The 26,029-nt window shown below is 43.7% G+C and overlaps 1 protein-coding gene across 1 annotated transcript; it reads left to right on the top strand.

Annotated features, from left to right (window-relative positions):
• The first annotated feature begins 1,514 nt into the window (after positions 1 to 1,514).
• znf618 (zinc finger protein 618) lies at positions 1,515 to 14,425 on the top strand. The gene is made up of 14 exons (XM_068753182.1): positions 1,515 to 1,827; positions 1,954 to 1,984; positions 2,866 to 2,945; positions 3,211 to 3,255; positions 6,529 to 6,618; positions 6,952 to 7,032; positions 7,546 to 7,635; positions 7,857 to 7,946; positions 9,218 to 9,295; positions 10,918 to 10,962; positions 11,513 to 11,590; positions 12,248 to 12,466; positions 12,706 to 13,799; positions 13,877 to 14,425. Exons 1-14 carry the CDS (start codon positions 1,515 to 1,517, stop codon positions 14,423 to 14,425), a joined length of 2,883 nt encoding a protein of 960 aa, XP_068609283.1.
• The last annotated feature ends 11,604 nt before the right edge of the window (positions 14,426 to 26,029 follow it).

Raw genomic sequence — 26,029 nt, 5'->3', positions numbered from 1 at the left:
AACTGGCAGAAGAATCGTTTACAAAAGATCAACGGTGACATGATGCTGTTTTGTAAGGGATGGTAGAAAATCTCCACACCAGTGCAAGTTCTGCCAGAACCCTGCCAAATCCGGGTGTTGTCGCCTCTGCAATTACTTCCCTTAGGCTGCGTCCGGGCGGAGGGGGGGGGGGGGGGGTGCAGAGACGGAGAGACCTGGCTTTATTGTATTTTTTTATGACAGTCTGTTAAATTTCCACAGAAATGCTCCTTTCACACAGCAGGAGGAGGATTATAAAAACATAGACTGTTACTTTGAAATTGCTTTTTAAAAAAGCACATCGTATAGCTTCTCAGTTGAAATGGAAAACATGCCTCACAAAACGTACATTTCACATTTACCTTGAGCGAACTGGCCTGCCTGAAGAAGCCGAATCTAAACAGATGCCGCACCGGAGCAGAAGGTTTTGGGCTAAAATTACTTCTATTTTTTTTGACATGTAAGATGACTATCTAAGCAGACACGTAGGATGGCTATCTAAACAGACACGTAGGATGGATATCTAAGCGGACACCTAGGATGGTTCCACTTTTGCAGTTCATAGTTTAATGTTAAGGTTAGAAATGTGAACTGAAAACCTTCAATGTTTTGTCACAAACTCTGAGCGTGTTTGTGGAGGCTGCACGTCTTTCCCTGACAGCGTCACCGGGCTGTGAAATGTCTTGTTGCAATATCGTTGGGCTATTATTAAACAGTGAAATTTCCTCCTTTCCCTAATATCAGTCATCCTGGCACAACTCTCGTTTTGCCTGGTTGCATTTTGAGCACATTCTCCTGACAAGGCCATTTATAGCCCTGCGCTGAAGTGGCAAGTTGTGTAATTTGGATATTTCTGAAATTAGGGCATTTGGTTGTTCCAAAGCTGTGGAATTTATGCCAAGGAAGCTCGTTCAAGACCAGTTCCCGTGTCGCTTCTTCTGTTTCTGTGGTCATTTTGTCACTGTGACAGACGTTACTGTATCACTGGCGGTGGATCCGTCTCTCTAGACCAGGCATGGGCAAACCCAGGCCCGGGGGCCATATGCGGCCCGTTGGTCTTTTTAATCCGGCCTGCCAAACTTGTTCAAATTATATATATTAAATAAAATTGTATTATAATTAAAGCTCATTCATTTGACCTTTTCCCTGTAATGCTACCTGTAAAAGGCCAAATCCTTTAATGCAATAGCTTTCATGTGTCATTTATATTCGCTCACACAAATACTCCATCCATCTGTTCTTGGCCCGGCCCCTCTGTCAAATATTAGAACCTATTGTGGCCCGCGAGTCAAAAAGTTTGCCCACCCCTGCTCTAGACAGTCGTCGGACTCTGTCTGCTACTTATTAAGTGTTGTTTAGTCTTAGGTGATTCAGGGCCCAGGTGCCTACAAATCAATGCATGCCTAAATTAAGACTGTGCTTCTGGACAGCAGAATAAAGTCTCCGTCTGTCTCCCTTTCTTCACTCAGAAGCACAGGCTCAGAGGAGGTGGAGTCATGAGCGCACAGGAGGCACCCAATCCTGGGAAGGACCAGGCAGATGGTGGGAGTGCAGCTAAAGATGGCCACTCACCAACCGCAACCCCAAAATGCAAGAGTGCAAGTCCACCCCCCATGACGGTAAAGAAGGAGCCCAGGACCCCGGAGACGAGTAATGGGAAAGTGGGTGACGCCAACCCCGCCGAGATCTGTGTGGTCCTTGGAGGAAATGAGGGAGGAGCAAGTGTAGGCACATCCCGTAGAGCGCAGACTGAGGGTATGTTTGCCCTTGGCACTCCTCCTCCGACGAAGAGCACTGACTCATGCATAGGTGTGTTAACGTACCTATTGTGTTATGGTTATGTAATTCTGGTTTCACTTGAGCCTGACCTTCCTCGCCGAGAAAACAACACGAACATTAAAAAACAAACAAATCAAATGTATCATTTGCTTTCAGAAAATCAAAAACACCCCAAAGCAGATATGGAGGGGTAAACCTTCTACATCCATCCGCACATACCCAGTCTCTCCACATCAGCGCGAATCCAGTTTTTCCAGTCGTGGACACATCCGTGTCCTTTGGATAATGCTTATTTGAAAACGTAGTTTCCTACTCAGTTTCAATGTTGCGTTTAGTGTTTGGGCACTAGCCAAAAATCATTGCAGTACTACGGCCTTTAAATAATCCCACTGTCAAAAGTATTAAGGTTTCAAATATTGAATTTGTCCTCATTTATATGAATGAGTGGGACAAAATATTAGGAAAGCCTCTCAATATAATGTAATTTAGTTAAAACGGTACGATGAATTACAGCCTCCGATATGACCAGCCCTCAAAAACGCTTTAATCATAAATGATTGCCTGGGCTGCAATGGTTTTAGCTCGGTAAGGCCAATAAATCACAACCGTACGAGCATCAAGCTGCAACATTCATTTATAGTTAGCTCTCTAATTAGCATTTTTGACGGCTCGTATAAACATCGGTTTGTAAAAGGGAGCCACGTCGCTGATTCTGGCCGATTAGAAATGCTTCGATTGGCTCTGATCACCGTCTCGGCGCTTGGCTCTTCATATCTTTTGGACGAATTCAGTGATTCTTCCTTTTCAGGCAAGAAAAGCCCGGAAAATGTTTCGGAACTTAATGAAATGTAAATATTTACTTGTAGCCCCAGAACTTCAACTGATGATTTGTGCTACTTTTTTTATTTTTTTTATTTTTTTTGTTCAGAGAAGCCAGTTAGAAAAATGTGTGTGTTCTATCCTCCTAACTGGGATTACTGTGAATGAAATAATTATCAAGTTAGTGAAGCGGCTGAAGGGGCTACTCTGTCAGTTTCTTTTTTGACAATGCTGCATGAATTCTCATGCAGGTTCCTACGTATGCGGGGTCTGTGGGAAGAAGTACAAGTATTATAACTGCTTTCAGACGCATGTCCGGGCCCACAGAGGTAAGACACTTCCTTTTGTTGATCTATACGTTCCTTTATGAAAAGAAAACCAATAATAAGAGGCTGCTTGCTGTCTCTTGACAGTACTGTCCAACGATTATTCACTTCCTCTACGAGGAATGAGCCATGCATGCCCTCTCTTGGCTCGGAATTGTATTTAATTATTATTATTATTATATCTATTTTTTGGCCTCTTAATTGCTCTCGCTGTCAGTCGGAAGCCTCGAGCGAGTTGCTCTAAGGCCTACTTATCTTTCCTCTATAGAATCGGAGAGCATGGTCGGAGACGGTCTACCCCCGACACACAACAGTAAGCACACACACACACACACACACACACACGCGTGAACACACTAATCCGGTGATACGTGCTCCTAGCATGACAAGCTGTTCATTTAATACTCCTTTAGGATGTATTTGGTAGTTTTGTCGCGACATCTTAAACAATTACATTATAAATGAAAGATATGCTCTGTGTCAAAAAGCCACTTCAGCCTCATCGCTTCATTGCTGCCTCCTCATTGGTGGCACGATAATCTCAACTCGGGCATCGTCCAACGTTCTCTCAGCTTTACTGTCACAATCTTGTCGTACATATGTGGAGGCTTCTGCGTGAGGGTATGTCCTCACAGACAAAGCCGTCCCACCCACACGCGCTAACAAACAACCAGGTCCTACAATGCTCTAATTGCACAGAACACAAATGCAAATCGTGGGTCAATGCTTATTCTTACTCATTAAAATGGCAGCGAAGGCTCGAGATAATCCACACAAAAGGGTTTATTATCGCTCAAATAATGATTTTTAATTTGTTCTGGTGAGAATTTGTTCTTTATTGAGACAATTTGTCCATCCAACGGGCGTGCTTGTTTAATTATTTGCAACATGGGGCTGTGAGTTAATTGTGCTGCAACATGAGTCGAAGGCACCGGATGAATGGCCTCAGGAACCCATCCTGAACCAAATGATGACCCGTTTATGCCCATACCTGAACCCCATCAACAGCACTATGAGGCATTCTGTTCTCAACATCGAATCAGCAAGCTGCTGGTCCACACAACTTCCTACATGCAGCCTGCCTGGGGCATGGAAATCTGGGATTCATCTCAGCAGGGAATTCATCCAAAGGATCAGATGCCTTTGGAGGGGTAAGTGTTTGTCCACTCCAGATACTGTGATCAGCTGTAATCAGGTCAGAACCCAGTGAGGATGGCGATCACGAAGACAAGCCTCAATGGCACGTCTGAACTTGCAGTATCGGTGGTTTTCTAATAAAGCTGCAAATTTCAGAGACCAATAATCAAAGTCAGCGTCACACCTGTCAGGAAGATGGATTGTCTCAACTCGGGAGAAATGCTCACCAAGACGGAATGAAACAACGATGTGCAGTTTCTGACGGCAGCGTTTAGCATTTATCGAGAAAACAGTTGATCTTTTCTATCAGCTTTGAAAACTCCAAGCCTAAAAAATAAAAATAAATAAAAAAACAATTGTTGAACTTGTTTTTTCAAATAAGTGAACACACTCAGAGCCATACGAGGATGTCGCTCTTTTATTTGTGTTGCGCATCATCTGTCAGCGCCGGTCTTTATCAGACCCCTCACAATTACTAATCACTGTGAAAGTTTGATCAGGACTAAAAATACTCATGCCTTTAGTGAAGTACTCCAGTTATTTTTAAAGCATCCTACACACACACACACACCCAGCCATCGCTATATGGATGTGCGCGTCCCTTTAAGGCAACATTATCAAAATGGCAAGGAGAAAAGGGAGGAATCATCTGCAGACAGAAAACAATGTTCCTTTTCTTGTAGCAGGAATACAAAGCCATCGTCACCAGGAGGTTTGTGACGCCGTTAATAAGGAGGCCAAAGAGGAGGCTTGCCGGAGAACTGCTGCTAGATCAAATCCTTTAGCAGAGGGAATATGCTGTAAACCATTTTTTTTGAAGACGTATGTTTAGACTTCATACTGATTTTGACGGGTGTGCATATTTATAAAGCATCTAAATGTCCCTTAAAGATGGTGGCAGCAGAAATGAGGTGAAATATAAGCCTTTAAGTATATGTAAAATGTGATAAATATAATTAGATAGTGATCGCAATGATCAAAATAACTTAAGGCTTTTATTCTTTTGCTTCATAATTGTTTGATATTCAACTTGTAACTGGAAAGAACCTCTGGTAGAGAAATGTGGGCATTAGAGAATATAACACAGGCTGCAGTGGAGGAGTTCTCGGAGTATTTCTGGAGCCCAGTTAGAACAAACTTTTCTTAGTTCTGCCTCAGTGGGTGTGCGACTAAAAACAGCCTAGCATTTCAAAACAAATAAATGATAAACGGCAGATATTCACAGGGTGCCGGTGCCTCTGCTGCCTGTGAGGCAACAAAACGGGATACAGGAAGTTTAATAGATCATGGATGTAATCCAAAAGACCACACAGCATGTTTTTAGAATACTTAAAGGAGAGTGAAATGACGACTGGATTAACATCATTGGAAAGATAACATATTTTAACTCTCAGGAAACTTTCCACGAAACACAGAACACAGGGTCCGTAGGATCTATTTTCAGTCACGCTGGAAGTTAGTCTGCGACTTAAAATACCCAAAAGTACATGAATTAAACTTCCAAAACAAACACAATCACTTAAGTAAACAGCAGTGCATGCCAAAATAACCAAATACCCCGTCATGTTGATATTGGAATAAAACAGAAAAGGAATTTTGCACTTTCAGACTCTTGAGACTCTTTGAGCGTAAAACTATTTTTATTGTGTCATGAAAAGAAAATGAAATGTTTGAATAATGGCTGGACATCCCGTCTTCTGGGACATTTGGTAGTTATTCGTCCACACCAGTGTGTCACATCCTTTCTGAAACACTTAGGCCACTTTTCTAAGTACTGGAAAACAGAAGGGATGGCAGTCTGTTGGAACGCTTCTAACTGGCTAGAGCTGCAACTAATCTGACCAGCAACCCACTAATGTGTGTAACATCAGTGAGGAAATGATAGAATAGGAGACTGAAGGTGTTATAAAAGCTGTTTGAGTCAGTCCACCAAATCATTGCTTTTAAAACTGCACCTTGTTGTCACTTCAGCTTAAACTGCACAACCTTTGTTGCTTTAAAATCCACCGAATCAGCTGTAAATACATTTTTGACAAATCGTTTGACAGCATCGACAAATAACGAAAATACTTTTTCCCTATTTAAAGAAGTCTCTCCAGACCAGAATATTACTATGAGCTTGGAAAAAAACGAGCCAGAATGAACCGAAGAAAATATAGAAGCTCTCGTCCTTGCTGCTAAATAATAAAACATTTGTCAAGCGGTTGCGTCAGGCGAGTCTGCTGTGGCAGTATCAGCCAGAGGTTTTTATGGGGACAGGATGAAACCCAGAACAGCAGAGGAAAGGAGAGGAATTGTGCCGTACTGTTGATACAACTACACGATTAACATTAACCAAACAATAACTACCCAGTTTACAGTTTCACAATGAGTTATGCCCACAATTCTGGTTATCAGTACCAGTAATATCCAATGTCTGCCTGCTTTCTTTCTATCTGTTCATCTGAAGGTAGCTTCCGTTACTCCTGTGACATCTGTGGCAAGAAATACAAATACTACAGCTGCTTCCAGGAGCACCGTGATCTGCATGCAGTCGATGGTATGAAAATGGAGTTTTAGTTCCCAAAATGTAAAACAAAAAATTAAACTGGAACTCTCTTTATGAGTGAACTTTCCGTTACATGCCGTTGTCGTGCTCGTGCAGCGATAGAACTCAAAAATAAAGAGAAGTAGCTCAGGGAAAAGAGCACAAAAAAAAATGAAAGAGTCTGAAGACCGGAACTTTCTAAACAAACATTTTACAATTTACTGCAAAGCAAATGTACATGCGTGTTTAATTCCACCCTTAAATGTAAAACCACAGACGGCTAAGCACGTGTGACAAAGTAATAAAATGAGACTTTAATTGCTGCTTCCTCTCCAACTCCCTCAGATCCATATGAACAGGTGGTGCTACCTGTGGATGGCCTTAAGGAGGAGGAGCCAGTTGAACCCTACCAGAAAATTGGACCAAGTAAGACGTTTCTCCAGCGCAGAATTGATTCCAAAATGTAGCACGAAACCTCTGATTTTTGCTGCGCCCTCATCCGCCGTGGCTGATTTTAGTTTTCCAGCTGTGTCCATTTGAGTTCATTGGATGCAGTTTGCAGTGAATGACCTTAAGTCAAGTTACGCTAGCTCATCACTGGGGAGGTTTCAGAACATCAGTCCGAAAGTCCTCCTTCCCAGGAGGAACAGCACGCCGCTGAGGATGTGGGCTCGCAGGTGGGAAGCCTGCACTAATGGCTGCTTCCGATTGGGCGAACCCCCACGACAAGCAGGGAGAAACCCCTTTGATGTTGATGTCTTGATGGCCCTGCTACAGTCAGATCCGCTGGCATTTTTTCTCTCTGAATACAAATGATTCTGTCTCTTTTTAAATTAAACACAGCTAATCTGTACAAACTGGATCTTACTTGACGATGCAGGTTTTTCACGGCTAACACTGATTCAGGTGAAGATGAGGGTTTGATTGTCTCGTCTGCAGAAACCGGAAGCTACGTTTGCGAGTTCTGTGGGAAGCAGTACAAGTATTTCAACCCGTACCAGGAGCACGTCGCCCTCCACACACCAATGGGTGAGCCATTTTATTGGCTTTATTATTACTTATCCTATAAAATAAAATGGCACTGAATTATTAATATTATTGTTTAAATCTGTTATTTACTATTTAAGAACTTTGGTATCTATGGTCTTTATTTTAGTGCTGGCTTTTTTCTTTGTAGTAATGCAACCTCTTCTAAACAATCGTCAACTATTTGCAGCATCTTGTATTTGGTTTTTTACTTCTCACTTTAGGCTCCTTTGACACGAAGTCTTCACGGGTTCAGGAATGTGGTAGCATGGATATGATTAAATATGGCCATAGCCCAAGTGGTAAGATAAAAAGTAAGCTTTTTTTTTTCTCTCCAATTGTATATTGATTGATTATATAACGCTAATGCTAAAGCAAACTTTGCATGCCTCGTCATGCAATCTTAAAACTTGCACTCAGGACACACATCCGCTCAGTGCACCGAGACAGAAGCGAATAGAACCTCAAACCTCTTTTCACTTGGAGCAAAGTATAATAAGCATTTGTGATGCAGACCTGGGATATTTCGAATATGGCTGCAGGTGTCAACATGACATATAATATTGGTGAGAAGCACGCAGGTCAAAATTGAGCAGATGTGGATTTTAATAAAATGTGTAAACGATCTAGCAAACATGATCAGAAAGCAAATACCTATGGCTTTGTACTGGTGAATAATGTCATTTCAAACTGGCAACTGATTTACCTGATAGTGGCCGGGCTGGGTTTCAGGGCAAAGGCCGTCTAATTTCACAGTCCTTCTACGGGGAACATAGGTCACAGTGAGACTCATTAAGAAGAGTCTCACTATGGCTAACATGCTTTACTGAGTCAGAGGAAATGGGATGTAGAAAACACACAGAGATTCTGGGTCATCTTGTATTTGTGGAAACCCTGCGGGACACTTTTACCCTCCAGTGACCGGTCAGTTGCTCGGTTTAAGTTACGACACATTGAACTTTTTTCTTACAAATATTTTTGAATTGCTTTCAGCAGCAACACATTAAAGTTCTGATTCAATACGTTAAACTCCATTCAGACTTTCCAGCTTCTCATCGAAGCAGGTTTCCCCCCCCCCCCAAAAAACTCAAATATAGATGAAAAAAATATTGAACTTTAACACATTTTAAAATTTGTTTTCCTTTTACACACTTTCAAAAAACACAACTACACAAAATCCATCTTCAACTTTGGCAGGCGGCGTTAGAGAGCGCAGCTCTGCTTCTGCTTCACTAAAAGTGTTTTTTTTCCCCAGCTGCCATAAATCCTTGATTTTGCTCTGCGCTCCCTTAAAGAACTATTTAAAGCGTGACACACTCACATCTCAGAAGTGGGTCAGAAAGATGGAACGAGACGAGGAATTAAACCCGTATTTAAATGCGGTGTGAACATTTGGACGCTTTTGTCAGGGCTGTTAGTGTGATTGATTTGCATGCCCCAATCTGAAAACTAAGATTAACAAATTGTATTGATTTTGCTCCCTCTTCACTGCTGCCTGTGTTCACAGCTCAGATTAAAGAATATCACCCGTATTATTTAAGGGTGGCGTGTCACTCATTGCCCTCTCCTGTGTTATCGTCCGCAGACAGCCCATTCAGGCGGAAAGTGGAAAGCGCCATTCAATCCAGTCTGGTTGATACAAACAGCTCACAAAATTCTAGTGGTGAGTGCTGAATCGATTATCGTATATGTACCCGTGTGTGTGTTTACGTGGAACTGTATCGTCTCTGCTCTAACAGTGTAAAAGTAGTTGCAGTTGCCTGGGCAGAAAATTAAGATGCTCCCTGCATCTTAGGAGTTGTAAAGAGGGCCGCGTCGCCTAAAAGCCTTATTCTGGTGATTATAATTCCACTCCATAACCGTACAAGTGGAGACCTTGTTGAGAACGTTTTAGATTACCATTCGCTTGTGATAACAGATGACAGAAGCGACTGAAAAATAGATTTGTAATTAAAGGCCCTGAAGAAGAAATCATCTGCCTTTCTTACTTGGAAAAATGTCGGGCGTGAACACAAAAAGGTGCACACGTATGGCAGATTTTTTTCATGCCCCCACCAGAGGAGGCCGGTAGGGTCAACCTTTAGTCCATTCATCTGTGCGTTTACACTTGTCCGTTCATTTGTAATGGTTAAGAGCGGGATAAGGGTCTATCCACATCAACTCAGAGTGTGCTGCGGAGAAGCCAGGGACATTTCTCACATTCTTTCCGGGGCTCTAAAGGTGTGTGTTCTTATAATTGGATTCCTCAGTTTGCTTATTTATTTCTTTATTTACATCTATGCTGTGATAGGGGTTGTGGTCCTTCGACGTCATCGCAACGTCTTCCATTATGGGTGGAATCGTTGTCCTTGGACGCAAACGTCCTCCTCTCGTTACAAGTGTTCCTTTCTCTCTTGTTTTTCCAGGCTTTTCTTTTGTTTAAGTCGACATCAGGCGGAAAAATGAAACTCACCAAAAACTCATTAGTTAATACACAATAATGGATTGGAAGGTGTTTTTATTTTACATGCCCGCAGGGCTGACTCGTATGTAATGTTAAATGGAAGATTTGAACATTTGAAACTAGTTTTCCGTGGCTTTTAATCAATGCTGGTGGCGCCGGCAGGAGCGCTTTGCGTGATTGCTCAGATGCGATGCGTGATCCTTGGACCGTCGGTTGTGTTTCCGTGCACGGCAGCGGTACTGTGAGTATCTTGGCATACCACAAACAAGTCAATCTCACCGTTGTCTCATGATATTACTGAAGGATACTGGTTAGTGGACACGTGTGTCATTCCCAATGTCGACGGGTGAAATTCCACTCAGTAAGCATTTCGCTCTGAGCAAGACGGTTCTGAAGCTCATTCTCAATAAACATGAGGTTGATTTTGTCTCCTGCCGTTTTAACAACTCCACCTAAGCGGAACTAGAGCAGGGTCAGCGGGTCTATTTCCACTGCGCTAATCAGTGCGTACTGTGCATGTGATGATAATTGTTTTGTTGTTGTTGTTTTTTTAAATGGCCTGATAATTTTTATTTCCTCCACATCTGACTCATCTGTCTGAATTTGATTGTTCAAATTTCTTCCTGCTTATCAATCAGTTTGAATCTCTAATAAAGTGTTTTGATTGATCCGTGCAAATCGGCATCTGTCTGATCCAAGTTCCTGCGAGGTTCTATGTAAAGTCGATTTGTGTTTGATTAGGATTCATACTTTCCTTTAAGAGTGTCACAGATCACAGCTCTGGCTGAATGAGCAGCCGTCGTGTGCCGTCGGTTTCAAGTTATGTGTCCTGCTGTCCACAGGAACTGCGAGCCCTCTGGTGGCCGCCACCCTCTCCACAGCCCAGAGTAAGTCCCCTCCCACCTCCCGTCTCCCAACCGGCCGTTTATACGTCGCCTCCTCCTCCTCATTCCTCCATTTTATTATTTTCTGCTTCAATTTTATGTTTTTCTCTATATTTCTCTCAGTCCATTACAATTATACACCTTTTCTGTATTTAGCTTCATCATCACGAGGAAATGTCCGAATCTCTTATCTTGTTGACCGGAGTCTTGTTTCGCATCTGCGTTGTGTTCAGATGCCGTTGTGCTCCTGTTTTCACACGCTAAAAAAAATGTACAAGGTTGTAATTCACACCTTGTTGTATTCCGTTTTCTTTTTTTTAATCATATACATTGCAGTTGACGCCGAGGTAGGAAGGACAACATATAACGAAAAGCCTCCCCATCAGATTAAACCCCTTAAGGGTGCAGAAATGACAAAAGCAGCAGCGTCTTCCTCGCTGAGCTGCTAATCTAGTCTCGGCCGGAGACGACACGGGGCCGGCTCTCCGGCACATTCAGTGTATTCTCAATCTCATTTTACAAAGAGTCAACAGGGACCTTGTGATTTTTTTAGAACCCTACACTTGTGGTGCCTGTGGCATCCAGTTCCAGTTCTACAACAACCTGCTGGAGCACATGCAGTCCCATGCTGGTGAGTCCTCTGCCACAAGCACGCATTAAGATCGACACCAAATTTCCTTTGTATTTGTTTCCTCTGTGGTGTGATGTTAACTTATTTAATGCAATAAGAGCTCTAAAGAATCCCGTTGATTTTAAAAAGGGTTGTTGCAGATCTGGTTTCTGAGGCCACTGGAAACGTGTTTTTTTCCCCCCCAGTACATCTCCCGTGAATTATGCATGCGATGCGATGCGTTGAGGTTCTTTAGCAAGAATTAGATGTACTGGATTTAAGTAATTTCATTTTAGAATAAAATAAATGTCCATTACGAAGCAATTATCACTTCAGTACTTTGAGTTCAGAGATGACAACAGTACAGCTCTTAATCCTCTCGTGCACAAATCGTGTCCTTCTACCTTATGCAAAGAAGGACTGTGGAACTTGCACAGTGGCACAGCTTGTTTTGAAAGCATGCTTTGCTAATGGCAAACTCCCAAAGGTCAAGTAATATTTATGTATTTTCCTTTTTGCTGATGGTTTTGATTTTAATTTCGTATCACAGATTTATTCTTTACATTTTTATCCACTGGAAACCTATCATGCATCACCCCCCCCCCCCCACCCCCACCCCCATTACGACTATAGACCATTGTCACCTCTGCCTGATGCTCCGTGTCTCTTTCTCATCAGCGGATAATGAGAACCACACCAAAGGGGACTCTCCCAAGACCACCTCAGTGTCTGGCCCTCAGGAGCAGCTCTGGAGAGGTTCTCAGACCCAGGCCCAGACTCAAGCTCAGGCTCAGGCTCAAGCTCAGGCTCAGGCTCAAGCTCAAGCTCAGGCCCATTCCTCAGTTAAGCTACAAATCCAGCCTCAAATGATCACCCAGAGAAACCACACTCTCAGCCGTAAGTATTGCCATCAGCATTCATTTCAAACTGTAGATGTTACCGTATACTTGGAGCCGACACCAGCTCAGTCTTTGCATACCGCTAGGAAGTTATTGAAATCGAAAGAGGAAGTGAGATTTTCCCGTAAATGTTTTGTTGCACGAGAGCAAAACAAAGATCTGAAGTAGATCCATATAAACAATTAGCGTAGCCTTCAAACCTTCAATAAATACAATGTAAATCTTGTCTGCCTGCAGAGAGCAACGGGCTGCCTGAGAAGGAGCGCCAACAGGTGGCTGAGCGTCTCTTACGGGTAATGTGTCTGGACCTGAGCATGCTGAACGTGCTCAACAGCAAGGACTTCCTGAAGTTGGCGCAGACCCTCGTGGACACGGGTGCCCGTCACGGTGCCTACTCCACCCGCGATGCGTTTGGCAATATGAGCGCCTTGGCGCTGCGCACGCTGCCTCGCATGTACAACCAAGTCAAGGTCAAAGTCACGTGTGCGCTGGGCTCCAACGCTTCTCTTGGCATTGCCGTCACCTGCCACTCGCAGACGTCGGGCCCTGACGCCTGCTACGTTCTGACGGCCTATCAGGTGGAGGGGTCGAGACTGAAGCGCTATGTGCTCGGTGTGAGGGAGGCGGAGCTGAGGGAGGGGCCCGACCAAGTCTATCACTGGGTGCAGAATGTGCTGTCTGAGTTTGTGATGTCAGACATCCGCACCGTGTACGTCTCGGAGCCCAGAGTTTGGGCCGCTGGATTTTCAGGATCGCCGCTTGGAGGCGGAGGGCGGGGCAGGATATGCTTGCGGTGCGCGGGATGTTCGCTTGGCGCAGTCGTCCAGGCTGTTCTCGGGAAGCGTAGCCTCCAGGCCCGAGGCCTCCACGAGTTGGCCGAGCTTCTCTCGACGTGCCGCGACATTGCCACCTCCTCCACGCTGGCCCTTTGTGAGGATCAATCTACCAACGCAAGCACAGCCGAGGAGGGTGCCCAGGGCAGCCCTGCACAATGCCCCACCCCTCCCTGCTGGGACCGTATGGCCGAAGCCCTTCTGCAGGTCCACGCTCACTTTGAACAGATTTGCGAGGCTTATGGGCGCAGTAAGTCCACAGCGCCGCTCCTCCAAGGTCTCAACAAGCATCTGCTGGGGACGCTGGCTTGTCTGCTGGCACCTCTTCGCCTGGCGGCCCTGGAGCTGAGCAGCCAGAGGAGGCCGACCTTACAGCAGGTGCTACCCGTCTACCTTCGCCTGGAGAAGTTCTTCACATCCAAAGCAGGAGAGGCTGGAACAGGCACAGCTAGCAAACTCTGCCACTACTTCCTAGAAGCACTCAAGGAGAACTTCAAGGTAGTGCCGACATTCACTTTCTTAAATAACACGTTCATTTTATTTCATTTAATCATTTGAACTATTCCTGTCTCTAGGTTGAACGGGCCCACCAGGTAGCCATGATCCTCGACCCACAGCTCAAGCTCCGCTCGGTGCCGGCCTACCAGCATGAAGACATCATTTCACGTGCGTGTGAAATGGCCGCTGAAACCAGGGACACCGGCACGACTGGCGCCGGAAGTTCAGGTAACGACGAGCGGGACACTGACGGACCATCCACACCTAAAATGAGTCGCGTGGAGGGAGCTGGAAACAACGGTCGCACCTCGAGGGGGGCCGCCTCATCCTGTACCGTGTCGAGCAGCAACGAGAGCCAGAGCCAAGTCAGACAAGAGATTTTTCAATACCTGGCTGAGCCTCTTCTCCAAGGCGCACCTGACCTCTTCCAGTACTGGAGCTCGGTGATCGGCGAGAGGTTCCCCAGGCTGGCCCGCCTGGCTCTCTGGCTCCTCGCCGTGCCTGCAGTGGGCATTCGCAGCGAATGCGTGACTGTGTGCGAGCAGAGTCTCGCTATGAAGAGGAAGCAACAGGTAACCACTGAAGAGATGAACAAACTCATTTTCCTTCGCGCCAACATGGGATAGGAGGAAGCTCCCGATCAATCCCCCCCCCCCCCCCCCCAACCAACCAAACCGTCACCTCCACCTCAATGACTTCAGAGGATTATTTATGTACTGCAGGGTTAGAGCAACTGTAAACTTAAATGCTTATGGACATTCAATACTTACTTTACAGGAAACTGAATCCGTCAGGTCGCAAAACACTTCAACAACACCTCTTGTTACGCGTTTTATACAGAGACAGAACTGTTGTAAAGTCCTGTGGGCAAAATGAAGGGGTGGAACGGTAACTCTCAAAAGCTGGTCCTGTTCAGTACCCCCCCCCCCCCCCCCCCTCGGTATGGGATGCACACACGAGCAGGACGAGTCTCTGTCCGATCTAGGCCAGGTATTAAAATTACTCCAGCCTAAAATGGCTATAATGCTGTTATTCTTACTGGATGGCAGCATTTTCAGGTAGATTCCGCTCTCACTGCTTGAAGCTGCTGTCACAGACCTCTGAAAACAATCTCACCAGATTAGCAAAGATTTACCAGAGATGTGTTTCACGTTATATTTTATAAAAAAAAACAAGCGACACAATACGCGTGTTGCATATATCAATACTCAGTTCAAAAACGGGTTTACATCAGGTTCCTGTCAGAGCAGTAAGTAGCATGTACAGTATGTTGACGCATGACCGTTTCCATTGGCGTGTGACAGGAAATTCAAGTGGCGAATCCTCACTGCCACAGAACCTCTGACACTGAACTAGCGTGTATCACTGAGAACCATGCCCCCCCCCCCCCCGAGCCTCTGGAGATGGTTAGAGAAGTGAGAGAGAAACCGGGGCAGCTAATCTGGCGGCTGCTTCAGTGGCGTAAACATGTAGCTGTGAATCATTTGCATGCACTTGTCATTCAAGAATGGTGAAAAGAAGCAAATCTAACTCAAATAGCGGCGCGGCGCTTTCCTCTTCGTCCATGTTAATGTTTTCAGAAGTCATCTGATGACTTCTTTTCTTTCTAAAATCAACTCCAGGGGGTTTCATGCTGCTAGATTTCTTGCAAGTCCTATCGCTGGATTTGCACCGAAGGGCCAGTGTCGCCAAGTTAACTTCAAGAAAACTGATCTTTTTCTCAACAAAAACATTTGTTTTACATGCTCAAAGAGAGAAGCGTCACATCTGTAGCTGCTTTGTCAGCCTTTACACTCACTATGCCAGAGCTGGATTTCACCAACAGGAAACTATCTAGCCTGTTCCATATATAGGTCTTTTTGTTATTTGATGTTTATAGCGACTCGGCTGGCGTTTCAGAAACGTCAGATCCAAGAGCTGTAACGCCACCAGCTGTGTTGTTTTTATTAAAACAAATTAATTATCATCCTTGTAGACGAGGATCTAATTTATAATTGTTTAAATCCTCTCGTCGCCCACTGTTTGTGTTTTTTTTTTGAGGATTATTTTTTCAAGTCACGCTCATAGGAAATTTAATCAATTATTTATGTTCTCCGCTCATCCGTCAAGGCAATAAATACACATTCCAGATTCCAACTTCACCTGCCTACAAACGACGGTTCTCATGACACTCCTGCCCTTCATTTAAATTATTTTCTGTTTGTGAAATCAGTGGACTTTTCTCAGGAATGAGTGCAGCCATGCGGGCACCGCCACTTTCTTCCCTCACTGTACCGAAAACACACCAAACTGTGACCTCAATGCCGAGGCATGTACTCAACCGTGACTTTTGTGAATCGTTCCACCCCCAAATATAGTTGGTGCCATCTGCAACAAACAAACAACGGATCACTGAGGGTTTGTTTTTCCCGGGATGACGTGACTTCTGTCAGTACATTCACTAAAGTCTACACACGCATACAGACGAAGTCTGTTATTTATTTTTTTAGGGATTCAATATATACTTACCGAAGCTGATACCTTGGCTTGGATGAATGGATGAATGGACGGTATGCTGTTAGTTTGTTTGTTGCCTTTGGCATTAACTAGTCGAGTTCTAAATTGTCGTCTCTGTTTTTGGGGCCTTAAGACTTTCTTGCCGACCGCCTTCTAACCATCGGAGTCAACGTCATGCCATTTTGTTGCTGTTTGTTCTTTTCACCATCTCTTCTAAAGATTGCAGTTGCGTTTCTTTTTCTTTTGCTACTCTTTACTCAAACCGACTTTAAACTTCAACTAAGACCAGAAAGCTAGAAATCTCATTAGAAGTTCTCAGTTTTGGATGATAAAGATGGTGAAGGATGCAGCGCCGTGTACCCCCCCCGCCCATACAGAAATTACAACAACATCTTCCGGAATGGGAAACAAATCTTTTTTTCTTTATTAGCTTAAGGCCCCAGCACAACTTAAGGTACGGTCACACAACCTGCATTCCCTCAGTCTCGCTTTTCAAGTGAAGACGAATCCAAACATCCGAGCAACTTTGACCTCACAGATTGCATAGACAGCAATTCCGAACACTTCCTGTAGTCGTAGCTCAGCGCTAAAGTGACCGTACCTTATTGGTTGTAAGGACAGAGGAATAGGAAGTCGGTACACTGCACTGGGGGGGGGGATACAGGGCATCTGTGTGAGTGGTGTGAAGCTCGGGACTGAGAATCTTTGTCTACCTGAAAGTTTGATCAAAAGTGGTTGAAAGTGTTTCGATTGTTCCAGTAAAAGCTGAACCGCTCTACGTTAAAAACTGTTCCACAATATGAGATGTTATTTTATTAGATTTCTATCATCCTGTAACAGTTTTGGTTTATTGTTTTTAATTAATGCTTGCATTTCCTTTTATATAAAAGTAATACACATATATATATATATATATCTGTAGGCTGAAAAACACTGTTCTTCCCTCTCTGGCTGAAGGTTTCACTGCTCGGCGTGTTAAGTGAACGCACACTCAGCAGTGAAGCCGTGGTGCATCTGTTCACGACTGCAGCCAAGTAAGAAGTTAAACCACTGGAGGTCAGCAAAGGAAGCATTTTCAGGGGCTGTTCAGTTGCAATTTGACATTTTCGTAATATGTCTTGATTTTCTTTTATACCATTTTGATTTTTTTTTTTCTTCTTGTGGAGATTTTTTGCTTGTATTTTTTTTATAAGCATTCTTCAAGACATTTCTCAAACTTATTTACACTTTGGTCAAAAGACTAATTTTAGTCACCAACCAATGTTTTTACCTCAGTACAGTAGTAGAAGGTAGTGTCAGTTTGGAAATGGAAAAATCACCCCCATCAAAACAACATTTAGCACGTAAGTCAAAAATACTGCACAAAGCTTAGGGTCCCAGCAGTGACCCCTAAATGAATTGATTCCTACATATTTTAAATAAGTGTGTTAAATTATTTAACAATGCTCGGGGGGGGGGGGGACTTGTCAACTTTAATTTTCTTAGAAATAGCATTCTTTTTGTTGATTCTATGACAAATATATCTTCGATATGCATGCTTTTAATAAGAGTACCGATATATAAAGTTAGAGCCAACAGAATTCACTTGAATCTGATGAATAACTCTAGCCGATGGACAGACGTTACCCTGAGACGCTCTGTGTGTCGGTCCAGAGCTGACGGTGAACCCTCGGAGATGAAGGTGGCGCCGCTCGTCATGGTTCGGTGTTCGCGGGTTGACATCATCCATTTTCAGAGGATGCAGGATGTAAATAGAAGAGAGCTGCTGTTTTTATGCCACAGGGGGGAGCCTTCGTTGCAGAGATACAGTCAGGAGCACCTATTACATTATACCTCTATTTTCTACAGTAGTATTTCAAAAGGTTTTGATATAATAGAAAACTCAACTTAAATACTGGTAGAAAGTTGCAATCAGCTGTAAGTTTTCATTTGTTTTCATATTAACTTATTCAGATAATACGGTAACTGTTCAATGTATGGCATCAGAATGCTAACATGGAGATCTGTTCAACTATGGATTATAGTCTGTATTATCAATTCAGGTTAAGAAATTAGTGTTGCTTTCATTCTATTTTACAGGTATTGCTTCCCTTTATACTCTGCTAAAATGCAAAAAAAAAGTATTTGATTCTGTTCTTTTTTTATCGCACTTTGGCAGCAGATTCCTGTGTAACTTAAGGTCTGAGTTGTCTTTTTAGTAGGCCTAATTTATACTTTTGTAGCAACACTATTTTTATATAATGGCAAAGAAAAGGGTTCAGTGTCTTTTCTTTTTCTTTCTCTTTGTTTTCCTGATGTTATGTGGCAGCGCTGTTCAATGTTTCTTGAATACATTACCCACTGTAGTATGTGCTGTGTGAATAAACTCCAAATCTGATGCTTGTGCTGTTTGGATGATCTTACTCTGGGTGTGTGTGTGAGTAGGAAGTAGCTTAAGCATTGGAATGCTATAAAGTCCAAATCTATTCAGGAGTCGAACTGGAATTAAGAATCTTTACAGACCCCTCTTTCCTAAATTTCAGGTGACGTGAAGTGAAAATGCTTGAAAAGCCTTTTCCTGTATTTATGAATCGAGAAGAGAACTGGGGAAACATTTGACTCTTCCTGTTTTCATAATGGACGAGGACTCCCCACCCATAGAGAAATAAGTTGGAGCTTTCCACGGTGGCTGAGGGGGGAACGACGGAGGGCCTCAAACACATGCACAGGGGGAAGAGGCCCTATATAAGGGCAAAGTGATTAAAGACTCATATGGGCAGTGAATATACAGTGGCTGCTCAGAGGTGCGTGCGAGCCCCCCCCCCCCAGAGGCTACTGCTGGGGCAAAGAGCGAGCAAGTGAGAGAGAGAGAGAGAAATCGAGCAAGTGTTCATCACTGCTGTCTGTCTCCCTCTTTTCACACCCGAGTCAGTCGGCCCCCGAGGCTCAACAGTCTGCAGCCATGCAGAAACACCCGCACTCCTGCCCCCCCCCTCCACGACTCCCAGCACACTGGCTGCTAACCAAAGTCTAATTTGCAGCATATGCATCCAAGTTTGCTAGCTCCAGCAACCCCACACACACACATATATATGATATGACCTATTCCCTTCCTCCACAGCGGCTGCTGAAGGTGACGTTTTCCCACAAGCTGTTACTGACTAAGTGACATACTCAGTTTGCTTTTGTGTTTTTGTTTCTTTCTTTGTTGTTGTTTTCTTTGTGTGGGGGTGGGCGGGTAATTTAGAGAAGCAAGTAAAGCTGCCCTCGCCTGCCAATTGCTTCTGTTTTGTTCTGGAAGAAGGAAAAGGGAGAAAAAGAATTGGACTTATGCAAGCAGCAACATAAACGCTAATAAGCAGCAGCTCTGGCTTGTTTTTCCTGAATGTCGCAGTTCCAGCTCTGTGATCATGAATTCACTGGGTGTGTGATAAATGCAGCAGCAGCTGAATATGAAGGGGGTTCCCGTTCTGTTGCTATGTGACCACTAGGTGGCAGTATTCGTTTTGTTTATCAGCTACAAAGTGGAATTTATCCTCAATGGAACAAAATCTAGTATGGGAAAAAAACAAAACTGAAGTACCTGGATTTAACACCAATAATAACCAGACATTTGGCACTTCTGCATTACAAAACCCGGGTGCAGCTTTAAATTGGACACTGAACTTCCGACCATCTTCAAGGAAATGCAGATTATAGATCAACAAATCGACAGAATCATTTGTATATTTTGCCACCAATACCCTTATTTTTAATTTTTTTATTTTGGCATAATGGCAGAAAGAGAGGCCTCACTTTCCATGCTGACTCGCTCCCACCGCAGCCATTGACAAGGTTGGCACCTTCACCCCTGCCCCAACCGACGGCCGTCACAACTGTCCCGGCTCGTCTGCTCGACGAGCATTGGGAGGGACAGGAAAGGACAGACGGAGAGGAAGTGCTCTCGTCCTCCTCGCCTCGTCCCTGTATGGAGGACTCTGTGGCGGCGGGGCCGTAGTTTCCTGCTCAGCAGGTGCTGACTTTTATCAGGGGTGACATGGATGTACGGAACTGCCAGGGCGCATCCACCCAATCGCTGTCAGGTGTCGTTCCTGCTAACACTCCAGCTAGCCCCTGACCTCAGAGGCACCTGGTGCGCCTGCCTCTTCCCCTGCCTTTTCTGCTACCTCTGCACACCTGAGCATATAGACACATGACACACACAGAGAAAGAGAGATTAAAATCTTTTCCCACAGTAGGCCAAAGGATTGTGTTTGCTGCCAACAGCCACGGTGTAAACAACAACAATCGGTGTTTACGTGACACATGACGCGCGCCGGTGGCGTCCGCCCTAAAGCAAAGGGAACAAAGTCCGCGAGGCTCCCGGTGAGGAATTTCACAGAAGACAGAGCAGCATTTGAATATTTCATATCTCAGTCAGAGTTATGAGATGACGCTGTGAAAATATGTTTGTGCCTTGACTTGAGAAATACAAATATGGTCACTGAGAGAGAGAGAGAGAGAGAAAAGGCCAAGGTTAAATTTGCTCTGTGGATAAAAATAGGCCTTCAGTAATGTCAGCCTGATTTCACTCGATCCTTTTATTAATATTGGCATGATCAGGGTAGGAAAAAAAACCTTGGTCAAAGCAAAGAGGGGGACAAATATTACACCTGGATTATAGACCCTGTCAATGAAGCTCGCATTTTGGAGGACTTGTCTGCCAAAAAAAGAATATATATCTAATTTCCCTTTTGTTAAACTGCCATGATCAGGATTGCTGACGCTGGTCTCTACAACCGTGATCATTGCCAGCTTATTATTCCCAACATGACTCTGTCTTTCGTTAAGTGGTTTTCCTTGACATCATTTTTTTACACTGAGAAAAATCTGCTGTATGAGACTTTGAAAAGTAACATAACCATGAAAGTGTTACTTGGCTCTGAAATTATTTTAAAATGTCAGAAGTTGAACGTCTTGGTTTACTGTACAATCTGTTCCTGTTCTGTTGCCATTTTTCGTTCCCCTGTTTTGCCCTCTTCTCTGTTGAATCTGTGCAGGTTTCAGCTGCTCAATCAGTTCACCTTCCGCTGCGCCTTTTAAACTTATTTCCCTGCAAGTCTGTCGCTGGGCCAGGACTAAGGAGAAGCATATTGCATGTGCTTGTAGCTTAGCGAGTTACAATCCTGTTGGTTCTATCTACCCCCTGCAAAGTGTTCATTTAGAATCCCCGGCGGTAACGACTATTCTTAAACGAAAGGCAATGAAGCCATTAACATTCAGGTGCTACACCGCGGCAAATTGAACTAATTATAAGGAGGTGACACGAGTGCTGTCAAGCGATTAAAACATTTGAGCGATTAATTAATTGGGATCTGTAATTAATTAATCTAGGTAATTAATCTCTTTTTTTTTTATCTCACTGAAAAATAGCACAGAAAGGCCCTCAACTTGTATTTTCATTTAAATGCATTACATTATTGTAGCAGATCAGAATATTAATATATATATATATACAGTAGCTATATGAAGTCAATTATTGTTTGACTTTAATAAGATTTGAATCAGAAATTCCATTTCCATCATTTACATTCTGCTGTGTTTGCAGAATCTCTTTTGTTTTTCTTTTTGCCATCGTGCATCGTGCTGATTTTTAACGCCTTCCTGTACAGAGGCTTGTATGTTGCGTCGCTGGATGCAGTTTGCAACACCTCGGTTAACCCCTCGTCTTCCACCATGTTTATTATCCTGCAATTAATCTGTCAGCTCATTGGTCGCAGACTTGCTCAGAAGCACGCTCCATCCTTCCCTCACTCCTCCACTTGAGGCAAAGACTCCCCACCGACCCATGGTGGGGAGTACCATGGCCTCGGATTTGGTGGTGCTGATCCTCGTCCCACTTGCTTCACACTCAGTTGCAAACCGCCCCAGTACACGGTGAAGGTCCAGCTTTAAAGAAGCCAACAGGACAACATCGTCTGCAAAAAGCAAATATGAAATCCTGTGGCCCCCGAACCAGACCCCCTCCGGCCCCTGGCTACGCCTAGAAATCCTGTCCATAAAGATTATCAACAGGACAGATGATGAAGGGCAGTCCTGCATGTTAGACTCCTAACATGCAACATGTAACAGGTTTGACTTACGGCCGGCAAAGTAAACCAAGCTCTGACTTCCATCGTACAGGAACCTGACAGCCCTCATCAAAGGTGCCCGGATTCCATATTCAAGAAACACCCCCCCCACAAGGTACCTTTTCCAAATCCACAAAACACATGTGGACTGGTTGGGCGAACTCCCACAAACCCTCGAGTACCCGGTGTATAGAGCTGGTCCAGTCCAGTGTTCCACCAGGACGAAAACCGCATTGTTCCTGCAGCATCCGAGATTCAACTATCGGTCTGATCCTCCTCTCCAGCAACCCCCCCCCCCCCCCCCCGGAGGCTGAGGAGCGTGACCCCCCCCCGTAGTTGGAGCACACCCGTCCGTCCCCCTTCTTGAAAAGGGGAACTGCCACTATGCCAGTCTAGAGAGACTGTCTCCAAATGCCATGCGATATTACAGAGACGTGTCAACCAAGACAGTCCCTGCACACCCAGAGACTTAAGACACTCAGGGTGAAGCTCCTCCAGCCCGGTGCCCTGAGGAGCCACCGAGGAGTGTGGCAACCACCTCAGTGACTTCAGCCCAGGTGATGGATGATGTTTCAAAGGTAAAAAAAAAAAGGCTTAACCCCCCCTTGGATCTATTGGATCTAAGGTTGATGGTTCAGGTCTTCTAGCTTTTCCAATAAGGTGATTAATCATTTTTCCATTTCTTTCGATGTCGCTTTTGGGTTTTATGAGTCACGATTTAATGATTAACGATTGCTATATCTTTGAGTTATTTCAATTAAGCCGACATAAATTACTTGTTTTAAGTTGATTGCTTCGATCTCTCTCTTTTTTATAAAATTATATTGTATTTTATCTGGTAGAAATGATTCATTAATTTCCAGTTGAATGTTTGTCTTTGGGATCTAAATCAGTGGTGATGCTGGATGTAGTTCTGCGAGGGGCTTTCTCCTTCTAGCAGAATGCATTTTTTTCATGTAAGCACCAGTCTGATTTTAGAGCATTGGAATTGTTTCACTAACCTTTTAAATCTGTTTTATTGTTTCTTGTCATGACCGTGCTGTTAGAATATACATAATAATAATCTTTTACCAAAGAAAAGGCCGGGTCAGCTCAGCCTGCTTTCTTGGCTCCCCTCCAGGTCATGTCATGTGAGACGCTGCTCCGGAGCCTTTCTATAGTCCATCATTTCATTTCCTTGATTTGTAACTACGTGGCGGCTCAAATGATCTCTTGGGGGAAATAACTTCTTGGCACAGAAGCAGACACTCAATTGGAAATACACACCGGGCAATTTTAATTTGAGAGGATACTGAAAAACGACCAATTTATTAAGCCCTTTTTGGTAATCAAAGCTAATGGGTTATTTAACATTTGTCTAGAACTACTAAAAGGGAATGAGGAGTGGCTGCCTGTGTCGGTTTTAATCTGGATGTATGAAATGTGCTCATTTATAATTAAATGGAAATGTGCTTTTGTAATCATGAAGCTTAACTATTCTATATTTTCCTCCGTATATGAGAAGAGCTTGTTCTTATACATATATTAATGCTTTTTTTTTTATCTCATAGGTTTGGAGCGAACACAGGACGAGCCGCGGGCATCTCGGGTGCATCGTGATAACACACACCTCTCAGTCCTTGACAAAGTCTTTCAAAATGAGAGCATCAGAAGGTTCTGGGTTTGGCTCAGCGAGGGAGGGGGCCTGTTTAGCTTCTCCCTTTTCTTACTCCCGCCTAATTGCTTTCTGCCACTTATTTTTTTTTGTATTTGTTCTCCTTTGTTTTGATGGAAAGCTTTTATCTTATTGGTGGAAGTGGAAAGACAAGTTGATCGATCAGGCCAGGGGGTATTGATCAAGCTGATCCTCAGCCGTGACCTCTGACCTCCTGATTGACAGCAGCGTCTATAATGAAGCCTCAGAACAGAGACGTAGGACCAGGGGGTTTTGGGGAAGAGCATCTGTGGGGGGAAAAAGAAACCTTAGGGGATGGGTAGCGATCACACACACACACACACACACACACACACATGCGGCCCTGCTCAATAAACGTGGTGCCATTGTTACATCGTAGTGCCCTCGATAACCCCAATTTGCATAATCGGCTTTTGCATTGTTTGGCCCAGACACATTAAGTTGCGGTATTGCATTGTTGACTGCAAATCAGCACGTGGCCATTGTTTGCATATCTCGATGCAGTATGCATTATTTACTTTAGCTGCAGCATGTCTTTTCCTGCTTACTGACTTTACCTCGTCGTTAAATGCATTATGCTTCCTGTTCCCAGCCAGTGTAAAATATGCATTGCATCTTATGCAGCCCGACATGCCTACAGAAACCACGGCATTGTTGACCCACCCCACAGGCCACCTCAATTATTTACGACACACCCAAACAGAATGAGGTTATATATGTTCTTCACAAAGTCCACTGCGTTTTGTTAATGTTGTTTACCAGCCACATTCTAGACATTCCTGCCATTTTTCCTTCGGCTATAGTCTTCTAAGGATTTTATTCTGCGTGGTCCTTGGCTTTTACGCTCACTGAGAATTCATTATTTTCTTTGCATTTAGCATGCTGGCTATTTCCATCCACGTTCACAGGTGAAACACAGCTCGGTTGACCATGTGGAATCCACCCACGCAATCAGACAACAATGAGATTAAGTCATTAACACACAGATTTTCCTGCAATTGCTCAAATAAGTGGAAAAACACAAGACAGGGCTAAGTCATGCTAATAAAGGGGAAACCTCAATGCACAAATTTTGATTTGTCCTAAAAATAATAATCTTTTTTGTGCTTAGTTCATGTGTTTAAACCTGCAGGAGATCCAGGGGTCTCTGTGGCAATTCCTTGTTGACTATTAGTACATGTAAATAGGGTCAGCGGGCGTCCTGACCTCCACTGTGAAGGTGTTTTGTTTATGGTCACTCCTGTCAGATTTAATCATCCTTCCGTGGCCCAGATGCAACCAAATGCATTGTTCTTTAAAGCAGGTCTTAAGGCCAATAACTGCACATTTCACTCGTGTAATAGCCAGTCGTATTTCTGCAAGAAAAAAGCGAGGCTCTTACGATTTGAATACAATTTTAGAATGCGATTTATTTTTTTAATAGCACTGAACACTGACATTGAAAGTTGTTGACAGCAATAGAAAAGAATTGTAAAAAAAACATTGCACATAAATAAATAATCAGTCTCGTTCATCACTTAACTCTTACCTTGCCAACAAACCGGCCAACGATCTGATGAATGCTGCAACATCAACATGTTTGTTCACATGGCCTGAATAAATCTGTGAAAGTAGCTTTTCCTTCAATTTTATTTGTGGTTCTTTTGAGTATTTGACATTAAAATTCTAGGATTATGTTTCGCACCACAAGAAAAAAATAAAATAAAATACCAGGATCAATTTCAAAGATTGAACAAAAAAGAAGGCGAAAACTGCTTTTCTTCTGGTTTTGTTATTATTAGACTTGATAAAAATACATACAGTTTTAATATGCATTCCTATTTGTGGGCAGTGCAACAAGCTGTAAACACAACACTGACATCTATGTCTTATTTAAATACTTAGCAGGCGCATTAGTATTCGTTTGTCGCTTGATTGCACACGAGGAACATTCTGTGTTTACCTCCAACGACCCCTGATGGAAATGTCTT

This window comes from Brachionichthys hirsutus, chromosome 19 (genome assembly GCF_040956055.1).
Source record: "Brachionichthys hirsutus isolate HB-005 chromosome 19, CSIRO-AGI_Bhir_v1, whole genome shotgun sequence".
In the NCBI taxonomy this organism is placed as follows: Eukaryota; Metazoa; Chordata; class Actinopteri; order Lophiiformes; family Brachionichthyidae; genus Brachionichthys; species Brachionichthys hirsutus.
This window is presented reverse-complemented; position numbering and strand designations above follow the sequence as displayed.

Bases quoted from the DNA above. Each gene is read 5' to 3' on its own strand.
- znf618 (XM_068753182.1), top strand. From the start codon at position 1,515: ATGAGCGCACAGGAGGCACCCAATCCTGGGAAGGACCAGGCAGATGGT. The intron at 3,256-6,528 runs GTAAGCACACAC...GTTCATCTGAAG, and splicing joins TCTACCCCCGACACACAACA to GTAGCTTCCGTTACTCCTGT. The intron at 13,800-13,876 runs GTAGTGCCGACA...TCCTGTCTCTAG, and splicing joins CACTCAAGGAGAACTTCAAG to GTTGAACGGGCCCACCAGGT.